The following is a 12,764-nucleotide window of genomic DNA, read 5'->3' as shown; positions in this document are numbered from 1 at the left end:
AAAGCGGGCGGCGCGGTTGCCGGCTCGGGCTCGGTCCGCAGGGATGTCGACGACGCCGGCAGGGATGCGGCCGGGTCGCACCGACGCCGCCCGTCTGCCAAGGGCATCGTGCAGAGCCTCCTGCTTCGCCGCGGCGGCGGTGGCGGCGCCCCAGATGCAACGGCAGAGCCAAAGCAGCCGATGCAGCGGCCCCAAACCGACGAGCCGGGGTCGACGCGCAGCCGGTCGCTCTTTCGCCGTCCGTCGATCCCCTCACCGCAGAAGGCGTTCGGGCCGGCTCGACGGGAAGACGCCCTCGCCACCCCAGCGGCTACTGCTGAACGTGCGACGATTGGCAGCGAGAAACGTCTGCAGCAGGGGTCCAGGCGGACGGGCCCTGCACCACTGACTGCCGCGCCAGCCAGTGTCGTCGCTGAGGAGGCCTATGTTGAAGATGCAGCGGCGGCCAGCCCTCCTTCTCGCGCCGGCTTGACCAAGGAGCGCAGCCGATGGCGGCCGCATCCGACGACCAAGCTGGCAAAGGACCGAGGTGCGATTGACGTGGACGGCAAGGCCGACGACCGAGGGAGGGAGCACCGGTGGTGGCAGAGGCAGGCCGAGGGGCAGCGCACCGCGGCGGCCGTGGCGAGCGGGGAGGGTGAGGATGCCGTCGGCCGCCGGGGTAGCGCTTCCTGCTCGAGTCCGAGTCCGAGTCCGACTTCCGACGAAGCGATGCGCCTGCGCTCCTGGCTCTTTCCCGCCATGGCCCGCGACGCCGAATTTCGAAGCGGCAGCTCGTCTGGCGGCGCCTCTGCGTCTGGGCCTGGGTCTGGCACTAGCCCGGTGGCAGGGGCGGCAGCCGCCGACGAGGGCGGGCGGTGGGCTGCAGGTGCCGATCATGGCCCGATCCCGGCCAGGGTCGCGGTCGACGCGATGCCCGTCGTCCGTCCAAGCCTCCACTCCTTGCCTCGGCTAGCCCGCGAGCCCCTTCTCCCCGCCTCCGCTGCTGCTGCTGCTGAAGCTCCTCTTCCTCACCACCATCATCAACACCACCACCACCACCACCACCACCACCATCACCGGCCTCCCTCCCGCCGCCAAAACCACTGGCATCCCGCTCCGGGATCGCCTTCCCTCACCCCGTCGTCGCCCCTCCCCCTCCCCCTTCCTCTCCCGCCTCCTTGTCCGCCCTCTTGCCGGCATCGCCCACCAACCGCCGAGAGCCTGCCCACCACTGCCAGCAGTGGTCGCACCTTTGGCCCACACGCCAGGCCATTCAGCGGTGTCAGCGGCATTAGCATCAGCACTGGTGCAAGGACCCTCCACAGCAGCCGCAGCAGCAGCGGTGGCAGTGCCAGCAGCAGCGGCGGCAACGACGGCGGTATTGGTACTAGCACCGATAGCCTCGGCAGCCACCCTCACAGCCTCGGTCGAGGCTCTGATCCGCGGCCTTCCCCTTGGTCATCATCCCCCATACTTCCGACCGAGTCGCATTCGCCACTCTCGCATTCACCCACGTCGCCCTCCTCGTCGTTTTCGGTAGGCGCCACCGATCGGCCCAGCCCCTACGAGGCGTCCTTCGCCACCGCCAGATCGTCCCTCTTCCCGTCCCCCATTGCACTGCAGGCATCCTCCAAGCCTTCTCCCACACCACCGCAGCCGTCTCCGTCGTCGCAGACACCTGGCACACCGGCCGCAGCCGACTCCCTCTTCCTAACCCCTTCGCCCCTTCCTGGGCCGTCCTCGGGCTCGTACTTTGATCGCGGACTGCACCCGGACTTTGGAACATCCACCGGTCTCATCTCGCCGACTGGCAGCGTCCGACGCTACCGTCAACTCGAGGCAGGCCAGGAGCGCTTCCCTCGCCTCCCATCCGCCTTCTTCGCGCACCGGCTACAGCCCGGCGGTGACGACCTCGAGCAGTCGCCTTCCCGCAGGAGGCCCTCGCGCATCCCCACCGACATCAACGACCCGCATCCTTTCGGTGTCTGGATCTCGGATCGCCGCGGACCCACTAGCCTCCCTCCTCCGCCCAGATCCCTACCCAACTCGCTCTCTCGTCGACGTGGCGAGCAGCTGGTCAGGACCCACAGCGTCCAGACCACGGCTTCGCCGACCGCTACAGCGCAGCCCAGCTTTGACGCACCGCAGGCTCAGCACCACGACTGCGACCACGGCATCACCTCAGAGGCTCACGACCTGTATCGCCGTCCCGCTCCCACCGCGACGCATCTCGCCTCCAGCCCGTCTCATCCTCCTGTGGCCGGCAGTGATCGCCCTTCCACCCTCCCCACACCTTTAGACCATCGGCGATCGCCCTCGGACCAATCCGCCATCAGCTGGGCGACCGAAGGTCACGTCAGCCATCGCACCAACCGCCTGTCGACCTGCAGCAGCACCCAACCCAGCCTTGGCCTACGAGCACCATCCGTCTACGGCCCCACTGTTTCCGCGTCTTTCTTGTCGGGCAGCCGCTCCCCGTCGACCACCTTCACCACCCCTAGCCTTGGCGCCAGCTCACGCGTCAAGCACTCGCATCGGAACAGCGCTGGAGGCTTCTCGTCGCGCCAGCACAGCATCGCCTCCTCCGCCGACTTTGCGCCGCCTCAGCCGCTGCCGCCGCCGCTGCTGGTGCCCATCGAGTCGCTGACGCCGCATCGCGAGGAGCCTTCGTTCAGTTCCGGCTCGAGCCCAACAGTCACCGGAGCCACTTCACCGCGGCGCGAGGCATCCGGTCGGTCGACGTCGCTGAGGACCAAAGCCTCGGCGCTCAGCTCCCTCTTCCGCCTGGCTCGACGAGATCGGTCCGACAACACCTCGACGTCGGTTCGCCGAGCCGCCAACACCAGCGAATTCGACGAGAGCGCTACAGCCGACGCGGGTCCCGCTTACGTCGCCCGCAACGCAAGCTTCGACGACGACGTTGCTGCGATCGCAGAGGCTGCAGACATCGCACGAGGCTCGCGCGGCCGGCCGTTTCGCCTCTTCAGCTCCAACGCCAGCCTGCGCCGGCTGCGAAAGAGCTACTCCCAGTTCATCCCGCCTTTTGGCCAAAAGTCGGATCGAGGAAGCGAAGCGCAAGCTTCACACGTACCGGTCGCACGCGTTCTCGAACAGGCCTCGACCTCGGTCCGACCGTACTTTCGGTCTGCTGAGCCCGAGCTCGAGCTAGTAGCCCCTGCGCGCGCCAGTCACTTGGCACGCTGCCCTCCCTCGACTGCGCCTTCCCCAGCCCCGTTGCCCAGCGTGTTTTCGCGCGGCAGCAGACCCGGCCAGGGCGGCCTTCGAGTCCAGGACGTGTCAGAGTCCGGCTTCCCCCTGCTGCTGCCTGTGACGCCGGGATCCGAGACCGGACTCTCGATCAACTCTGACTACGTGCCTCGCGACGACGACAGCGGTGGCTCTCGGCCTTCGACTGGTGGTGTCAACAAGCAGCAACAGCAGCAGCCGTCGTCGCGGGACTCGATCCCTACCCTTTCCACGATCAAGCGGCGTGGTGGCGAGCGCATCGCCCCGCTGCTGAAGGAGCAGCAACCAGGCCTCCCAGAGCCGGGCCACGACAGGGCGATCCTCGACGCCGAGGACACGCAGGCCAGCATGGTCCCCTCCACCGCATCGCGCAAGGCGTTCGAACAGGGAAGCGAGCCTATTCACGAGATGACGGCAACACAGGATCAGGACGGCGCTGCACCCCTCCAACCCGCTCCGAATCAACCGCCTAGATCTTCTTCTGACGACTACCAGCCCGCGTCTACCGCCCCGTCGTCGAGGCCCTCGCTGTCCAGCGGCATGATGGCCTTTCCGACACGGCAGCGGACAGATTCGCGGCCAACTACTTCGCCACGAGCCGCCATGCTAGCGGCTGCGGCTGCGGCCAACGCTAGCAGCATGCCCAGGCCCGACCAGCAAGGTGACGATGCCACCACCTCGGATGTCCAGCCTGCTTCACCCTTTGCGCCCGCTGCTGCGGCCAACGAATATGGCTCACAGTCGCAGCAGGCCGTCAATGGCGGCTCTCGACAGAGCGTTCGACGGGGGCTCGGCATGCGGGCCGAAAGCGAATCCGCCTATACCCGGCCGTCTTCGCGGCTGCAGGGCTCGCCTTCGAAGCATCAGCACGGCAGAAGCAAGGATGATGCAGACGGGTGAGTTCGTCCCTCGACGGCAGCAGCTCGAGCGTCGATCCAGGCCCGCGCTCCTCATACTGACCCGCCTTTTTCCTCGCTCGTTCCTGACGCCATCTATCCGCTCAACGCATGCAGCCTGGCAGAGGAGCGGCGAAACGAGATCCTCCAAGGCAAGCATTCGCGCGGCAACTCGATCGCGTCCGGCTTCCGGCGGCTGATGCGCAGGACGAGCCTCCGCGGCAAGTCGCAGTCGATCAGCTCGCTGCCCCCGGCCATGTCGCCTACGCGGTCCTTCAAGGGCCTGCATCCGGACATTGAGGTCGAAGAGGGCTCCCGTCCGTCCTTTGGCGAGTTTGGCGAGCTCAGCGACGGCGTCCGGCCTCGCAAGGAGTCGGTGACGCGGACCAAGTCGGGCAAGGCGTCTTCCTCGATCTTTGCGCCCTTCCGCTCGAGCAAGGATCCTGCCACCGGCAACAGGTCCAAGGCCAGGGCCAACTCGGGCATTGGCGGCGGCAATGGCGGTCTGACAGCCCCTCTTTGGAAAAAGGATCGCAACTTGGACGGCGACGAGTCGTTCGGCAACAGTGGTCCGCTAGAGCAGCTTTCCGGGCTGCCGAAGCCGTCGCGCGACCTGCCCTACAGCTTCCGCGCCGCGCACACCTTCGATGCCGCCTCGGATCACACGGACAGCCCCACCGTCGAGCCTTTTACTTATCCGCGGCCTGCACCGGAGGCGACCTCCGAGGTGGCCGCAGATCTTCGTGGTCGATCCGACGCGGAATCGCGCACGTCGTCTACAGAGCCACAGGGTCCTGTCGATGCGCCAGCGGCCGAGTCGGCGAGCCATAGCTCAATCGAGCACCTCGTCGGGGAGGAGAGCACGCCGAGGCAGGTCGCCAGAGAAGTTGAGGCGAGCCCGCGCGAGAGGCCCGTCTCGGAGCTCACGATCAACACCGACGATGGCATGGGCGTCGCTCTCGGCGGTCGCAGCGCCACCGACCTTTCCGAGTCCCTGGCGATCAACGGCTTGACCGCGTCAAGCAGGCAGCTTGCCAGCTCGTCGGGCGCCGAGGCCGCGAGATCGGGCAGGGGCAGCCTGCCGACCGCGTCAGGCACTGCAAGCAGCCAGGCCTCGTCCAACCTTTCGATCAAGCCTCGAGTCGGTATCCCGCGCATCTGGCAGGGCATCGAGATGGCCGAGTCGCCCGTGGTTGTCTCGGCGAGCGCGGCCGCAGCTGATGATGATCTCGATGATCCCGCCGTGCCCCGCACCGGCTCCGACTCTTACGAGGGTGCGGCGCACTCTCGCTTCGACACAGTCACCACTACCAGCTCCTTCAAGACGGCCGAAAGCTCCCCCACGTCTCCTCGACCCTGGCAGCTGCAGTCTTCGCGGTCGGCATCGCGGCCGAGCCTGCCCTCTCTCGAACTCGGCCCGCACTCGCCGAGGACTCGAGGGTTTGATTCGCCGCTCTCGGATCTCATCACGAGCCTCGAGCAGCGCCTCGACGGACGGAGCACCGCCACCTCTGCGCCCTACTTCGATGCCCACTCGGAGGAATCCGAGAGTGTCGCGTCGCGCGACGCACGCCCCGCGATCGCTGCCGGTCCCTCATCGCCTGAGTTTGGCGGCAGCGCGTCTATGTCGACTGCCGCATCGATTGACCGGCTCCCGAAGCTGACCAGCGACGAGGCTGCGGATCACAGCTCGCTCCGCGCCGAGTCGATCTCGGACGCGACGACTGCCGAGGCGGAGCCCGAGGATGCGAGGCGCAACACGTTCGGCGAGATGGGCCGCCTGCTCTCTCGGCCCACGGCGACGTCGCAGACGCCCGCCTCTGAAGATGACAGCCTCTCGGTTCGGGACCTCAACGTCGAAGAGATCGAGAGCCACCTTGCCGCCGTGGAGGCAGCGCTGCAGGGCCACTTTGTTGAGCGCAGTGCCGTCCCCGCCGCGGCCAACGCTGCAAATTTCGAGGGTGACCGCGGCTCGGCGGCAGACGGACTCGACTTTAGCATGCTGGCGGAAGACGGTAGCTTCAGCCGCAGGCAGGCGTCGCAGCTGTCGGATGGCGGCGATATCTCGATGCCAGGTGCCTGGAACAGCTCCTCGTCGTCGAGTCGCCCCTTTCCCTCCGAGGAGAGGAGGCTGGCGCTGGCGCCGGCATCGCAGCAGGCCATCGCGGATGCCGTCCGCCAGGTGCGAAGAGCCATCAGCTCCTCGCAGCTTCCGAGGCGCGACGGCGCCGGCGAACCTGACGAGACGCGGTCCCAGGCAGGTGACGTGGATGCCAGCCTCGCCGTCGATGCCAACGACAGTGTCGACGAAGACGAGGCACGCGATCGCCTCGCCCAGCTTGGAGGCGACACGACGATGCGATCCGAGGTGACGCCGGTCCGGGCTGCGCGGCGCCGCCGCGACTCGATGCGCGACATCGAGGAATCCTACGGACGCATGCTCGCCCTCGTGCAGTCGTCCGCGATCGGCGTCACGCCATCGCCCATCATGAAGAACGACGCGAGCCGCTTTGGCGACCGAACGCCGCACCGAAGGAGCAAGCGCGACCCCTTGAGCGCGTCGATGCAAGAGGCTCAGCAGGAAAGTCCGCTCTCCCGCACGACGGCGCAGGCTGCTGAGCGTCGCGAGCGGACCCGAAGCACGCCAGTCGGCAGCCAGCCTGCCCAGGCGGCTGCCCTGGCGACCACCGAGGCGAGGGCGCCTCTTGTCCCGGCAGCCACGCGCGCCTTGGGCGCCCGGTTCATGGGCCAGAGGAGTCGCGGGCACAACCGGATCAACTCGAGCGGGGTCGAGGTGCCCGCATCGACGTCGCTGTCCGGCCTCATGGGCATGCATCCCAAGGACGAGGCCACCTGGCACCTTCGCGGTCGCACGAGCTCCTCGTCCTTTGGCTCCTTCCGGCGAGTCGCGTCCGAGTCGCCCGTCCGCCTGCCGCGCATCGACAGCCCTTCGTTGATCGAGGAACGCGAAGCTAAGCGCCACTCGGCCGGGGTGCCAGACACGGGAAGCGGCCACCGCCAGGCGCAACTGCAGCTGCTCGCGGATCAAGGCAAGGAGACGATGCCAACAGGGCAAGGACGTCACGGTCCAGATGTGCAGGCGAAACGCAACAGCCACGAGCAGACCGTCACGGGCCGCGCCAGCTCCGGCGCCGGAGGCACGTCGCCATCGGCCACGGCCAAGACGCTCGGCACGCCCCGCTCGCAGCCCGCAACTGCTGCCTCATCCCGCCAGAGCCATAGTGGACACTGGGACGAGGGCGCATCCGCTGGGCACCAACGAGGGCCACATGCGCATGGCACCGGAGAGGCGAGCTCGCTGCTGCACACGGCCATCGAAGCTCGACAGCAGCGTGAGCGGCTTGCTGAAGGGAGCCAGGACCGTCACTCGGCCGCGGCTCACACCCGATCGCCGACGTTTGAGTCTCGACCTTCGAGCCTCTCGCACCACACCGGCGACGCCTCGCGGTCGACGGATGGTCACGGCCGCCGACGCTCCCGGGTGCACCACTCTTCCGCTGCGGCCAGCGCTGCTGCTGCTGCTGCCGCCGCCGCCGCGGCTGCGTCGATCGCATCGTCGCGTCCCGCCGATCTTCTGTCGCCGTCCCACTCGCTCGCATCCGGCATCCGCAGCCGGTACGAGATCGGCTCGATCCGCGACTGGTCGTCCCAGGTCAGCTATCGCCCCGCCAGCGCGCGATCCAGCGCGGTTGGGGCGATGATTCCGCAGCGAGAGGACAGCAGCAGCACGATGGGCGCTTCCGAGTACGGCGCTCTGGCGGCACTGGGCGTGGTGCCGTCGAGCAGCGCTTCGCACGCGTCGGTGGCGACTCTGATGCGACGTCACGAGCTCGAGCGCGAGAGCCTGCTCGACAGCCTCGAGCGGACGCGCGCCGAGGTCTTGGAGCTCAGGACGCGCAACGAGAGCCTCACGCTGGATCTCCACGCCGAAGTCACAAGGGTGCTCGAACTGGAGCGGGAGCTGGAACTGCGCGAGGACCGCGAGTTGAAGCTCCTTGAGCGGACGCAGCAGCTCGAGCGCGAAGTGGCTCGCCTCATCGCTGGATCGCAGCAGGACGGCACCCGCCAGCGGCTAGCCGACGAGTCGTCCGAGTCGCGATCCATTGAGGAGCGGACGAGATCGAACCGCACCTCGCAGGCCAACACCGCCTCCGACCACAGCCAGGGTGACAGCGGCCCGCACAAGGTGTCGTCGTTCGGCACTCGACCCGGGCACCGATCGACCAACTCCGAGGTGGTGCTGCCGAGCACTCTCAAGAGTCCGACGATGCCCACGGGTGGCGACGAGACCGCGACGATGTCGTCGCTACGGGCGCCGCGACCCTCTGCGCAGGAGCGTGCGAGGCCAGTCTCGCTCTTTAGCGGGCCGAGCGGCTTGACGAGGCACTCCCCCGCTTTGCGCAACGATGCGAGGCTGGGCGACTCGATCCGGGAAGCATCCATTCCGGCTGCCAACGGCAGCAGCCGCGCCGAGGAACGTCCACCCGTGGCGGATCGCAGTCCCAAGCTGCGCCAGTACCCTTCGCTGCTAGGTCTCGACCTCAACCCCGACGACGCCGACTGGGCCCTCGCCGACGAGCAGCCGCCCGAGGAGACTTCGAGAGACTCGCTCGAGGGGAGCGACGACGATCCCGATGAGTCTCGCGGTGATCTGAGCTCGTTTATCGCCAACTACGCCGACACGGTGCCGAGCAGGTCGATGGAGTTCCCGGTCATGAGCTCTCCACGTCGACCTGCGGCAGGCGGCAGAGGGGGAGCGGTGGTGGCGAATTCTCACCCTCCGCTGCCGTCCGATGCTAGGTCCGGCCTGCATGGACGCAGCACGGACGAGGGTGAGGCGTTTGGACGGGCAGAATCTCAGCAGTCGAAGCGCGCTGAGTCGCTGGTGCACCAGGGCGTGAAGGAGGCGCAGTCGGGTCCCAGCAGCAGCGCCAGCAGCGTCAACCTGCCGCAGCGCACCAGCAGCATCCGCTCGCCATCGTCTGCGGCCACCTCGTCGTCGACGGGCGCTCGCGGTCATCGGCGCGTTCCCGGCTCCCTCGGCTTGCCCGCGACGTCGAGCCTCCCGCGGCTCGCCGGCACGCGCTCGCCGTCGCACCGCACCGTGAGCAGCACGTCTTCGATCCGGAGCACGTCGTCGCGGCTGCAGCAGCCGGGAAGCCTGTCGGGTATCCCCTTTGGCTTCAACATGGCCACGGCCACGGCCAACCGGCAGGCGTCGAGCGCCACCAACAAGTCCAATTACACGCACGCCTCGAGCTACACGGCGCGCTCGACGTCGCCGGTGGGCTCGTTTGTGTCCAACTGGCGCCACCTCGACGGCGACACGGCCGCCTCGTCGTCCAACCTGGCCTCGCCCGAGCGGCCAGGCATGACCCAGTCGGGCACCGCCAGCTCGTTTAGCACCGTCAAGGGCGGCAGCGGCGGCGGCGCAAGCGGCGGCGCGGGGTCCGGCGAGGCGAAAAAAAGCTGGATCGCAGGCTACTACGACCCGCGCAGGCCGGGCGGCTATGATCCGCACGCGCTGCCCGACCGGCACCAGGCGCTCCTCGACACGAGCTTCTCGAGTAGTGTCGACGACGAGGCCTAGCGCCGGCCTAGCATGAGTGAGGCTAGGCAGACAGGCTGGCAGAGGCGGGCGGGCGAGCGAGCGAGAGCAAGGGTCGACGCGCAGAGACGCCCGTAGCTGCGCACGCCGAGTCGAGCTGAGCTGAGCTGAGTTGCTTATCCGCTGCCGCGATGTAGATTAGAGAAAAATGGGAATGAAGGCCCATGAGGCAGACGCTGAAGAGCCCGAGTAGCCTTTGCAGCGATACAGATGAGCGCTTCTCGATGCTGAGGTAAGCGATGGGCGGCGCGATGGGGTTGTAGGAAAGACGGGGGAGCGTGTCGACGGGCATCTTCACTTTTTGGTGCGGTCGTGGATCGTGTAGGACCCGTAGTCCTTGTTTGGATCAAAGACCTCCCATCCTGTCGATCCGTCCGGCCGTCGGTCGGTGCGTTGATCGAGAGAGAGAGAGGGAGGGAAGGAGGGAGGAGGGGCGAGAGAGTCAGCTGGAGGCGCTTTTGATGGTTCGTTCGGCGGCCTCGTGGGCGCAGACAGCAGGGGCGGGGTTGACGGCGAAGGCGGCAGACTCACGGCTGTAGGGCCATACGTGCTTGTTTCTGTTGAAAAAGGTGCGTTCCTGCGATGCATCATCAGACGGGCGGAGAGGAGGAGCAGGGTGTCAGCACGCGGGTGACGCCGTCGCATCGGTGTCATCCAGAGCTCCCGCACATCTCGCACATCCGAGCGAGCGGCAAGAGAACGCCAAGGATACTTACGACGACTTTACCGGCGTGCGACTGTTCCCCCATGACGCAGCCACGAATGCAAGCGACCAAGTCAGCAAGGGCCTGATCGCCTCCCCTCTCACGCAGACCCTCGGGACCTCGGGCACTCACCTCGTCCTTTTCGACGGTGGCGTCAGCGACCAGGCGAATGTCGTCGTGCACGTCGAAGTTGAAGAGCGGGCCAGACTTGCCCCTGGTCTTGTTGACAATGAAGTCGTAGAAGGTGTAGTGGTGTGGGATGATGAGATCCTCCTGTCGTCGTCCAGTCGATCATGCCAGGCGGAAGCGGGGAGGGTTGGGAAGGAGGGAACAGGGTCAGACGGCGGGTTTCGGGTCGATGGCGAGGACGGCGAGACGTACCTTGATGTACATGAGGTTGTCAACCGACACGCCGCGCAGCTCGTTTGTCTGCTGCCGGCACTTTTCCAGGAACTGGGCGATGCTGTCGCCCTTTTTGCACTGCGCGCGGGCCGGGGCCAGACCCAGGGGGATCGATCGAGTCCGAGTGCGGCGTCAGCGATCAGACTAATCCAGCACCAGCATCAGTGTGCCCTCCTCCCTTCTCCCGACAGACCCCGCGCACTCACCTTGACGACCTTGCGGTGTCCCGTCCCGTCCCAGTACGAGTAGGTGATCTGGACGTCCTCGTTCTTCATCTCGTCCTGCTTGCGCAGCCACTCCTGGCGCAGCTCCTCGCGGATCCGCCTCTCCTCTTCCTCGCGGTTGCGGTCGGGCAGGAACGAGGTGTCGACGTTTGGGTTCTTGAAGCTGGCCTTCTTCAGCGGGATGGGCGAGGCCGAATCGTCGGCGCCGCCGTCGCCTGCGCCCGAGGCCGAGGCCGCGCCGTTGCGCTTGCGCTTGAGGTTGATAGACGATGATGCCGATGCGTCGTCGTCCTCTTCGTCGTCGAGCGCAAAGGAGAGCTTGGCCTTGGCGCCCTTTTTGTCCTTGCGCTTCTTCTTCTCCTCGGTGCTGCGTTGCGGTCGAACAGCGAGGGTGGTCCGCACTTTGAGATCAGCATCCGTTCCGCCCGCATCGTGCCCAAAGGTACGGGGGCCCAGGGCCAGTGGTCCGCTCTCTGCCCACTCACCGAACCTCGTTACTCCTGGCGGCCTCCCTCCTCTTTTCCTCTTCGAGCTCCTCTCTCCTCTTCTGGAAATCCTCGAGGCGGACAAGGCCGACCGTGTTCTTCTTGAGCGTCTCTTCGATCGAGTCGCTCTTGCTCTGGAAGCGGTCGGGCGCGGCGCGGTTCTTTTCCGACTGCTTGGCCAGCTCGGCCTTTTGGCGCTCAAAGTCGTCGAGCATGGCCGCCCGCGCCTTTTCCAGCTGCCCCTGCCGCCGGTGCTCGGTGTGCGAGGTCGACATGGTTGTTGAGGGGGCCGGGTTGGGGGCTGGGAAGTGGTGCGGTGGGTGTTTCGAGGTCGGGGTCCAGCGAGTTCTAGATGGGCGATGACGTGGCGGTCTCGCTGTGCCTGGTGCGGTGGCAGACAAGAAGGGTCGAAACAGTCCGTCGTCTTACGTCTTGCGTCTGGAGCGAGAGCGTGGTCAAAGGTCAAGGTGGCGGCGCTGGTGGTGGTGGCGGGAAGCGAGGTCAAGCCCAGCCGCCGAGCTCCGCCGAAAAAGTTGGCCGAAGCCCGCCCGGCCGCCTGCCCGCCCGCTGGCCTGCCAGACCGGCCGCTGCCATGTGGAGCGCGGCTGCCCCACCTGCAATTTTCCGCTGCGGGGTGCGCCGCCCTGGCGCCACCTCGCGTGAGATACCCAAAGTGGCGAGGCCTAGCGAGGCCTGGCCAGGGCAAGCCATGCGGCGACAGACCGGGTGCCATTACTCGCTGGCCAGCAGGAAGCCACAGCCTCCACCTGGCTGGCTGGCTGGCCGACACTTTGGGGCCGCTGGCCACCTCTCCTGTGCCGAAGGGTTGCTTGGGTCAACCCCCCCTAAAAAAAATTGAGACGGACACGGCGCGCTGGCTGCACGCCCGGCCTGCCTGCCGCCGCCCGCCCCGCTCGCCTGCCATTTAAAGGGGAGGCCTTTCCCGACACTTGTTCCATTTCCCGTCCCCCGCAGTCCATCCACCACCTCCTCCTCCTCCTCCGGCTCTGGCTCTCCCGTCCCGTCCACTCGCTGCTCCCATACACCACTGCAAATCCAGCCGTCGGCAGTCGCGGATCGCATCGACACCGACACCGCCTGGTCGTCGTCGCAGCCGCTAACCCCCTTCGACCGCACCATCCACACACACAGCTACCCTCTCTCTCTCTCTCTCTCTCTCTCTCTCTCTCTCTCTC

At 67.1% G+C, this 12,764-nt stretch overlaps 2 protein-coding genes across 2 annotated transcripts; one reads left to right on the top strand and one right to left on the bottom strand.

Annotated features, from left to right (window-relative positions):
* Positions 1-741: 741 nt before the first annotated feature.
* On the top strand, positions 742-9,735 carry PFL1_03515 (uncharacterized protein; the record flags this gene model as incomplete). Its single annotated transcript, XM_007881035.1, has 4 exons — positions 742-857; positions 1,251-3,169; positions 3,212-4,124; positions 4,242-9,735. The coding sequence occupies 4 exons, from the start codon at positions 742-744 to the stop codon at positions 9,733-9,735; spliced, it is 8,442 nt and encodes a 2,813-aa protein (XP_007879226.1).
* A 312-nt stretch (positions 9,736-10,047) lies between these two features.
* On the bottom strand, positions 10,048-11,843 carry PFL1_03514 (uncharacterized protein; the record flags this gene model as incomplete). Its single annotated transcript, XM_007881034.1, has 7 exons — positions 10,048-10,115; positions 10,285-10,330; positions 10,470-10,490; positions 10,590-10,730; positions 10,839-10,937; positions 11,066-11,450; positions 11,569-11,843. The coding sequence occupies 7 exons, from the start codon at positions 11,841-11,843 to the stop codon at positions 10,048-10,050; spliced, it is 1,035 nt and encodes a 344-aa protein (XP_007879225.1).
* Positions 11,844-12,764: the final 921 nt, after the last annotated feature.

The sequence above is a fragment of the Pseudozyma flocculosa genome, assembly GCF_000417875.1.
Source record: "Pseudozyma flocculosa PF-1 unplaced genomic scaffold scaffold00011, whole genome shotgun sequence".
Lineage (NCBI taxonomy): Eukaryota > Fungi > Basidiomycota > Ustilaginomycetes > Ustilaginales > Ustilaginaceae > Pseudozyma > Pseudozyma flocculosa.
This window is presented reverse-complemented; position numbering and strand designations above follow the sequence as displayed.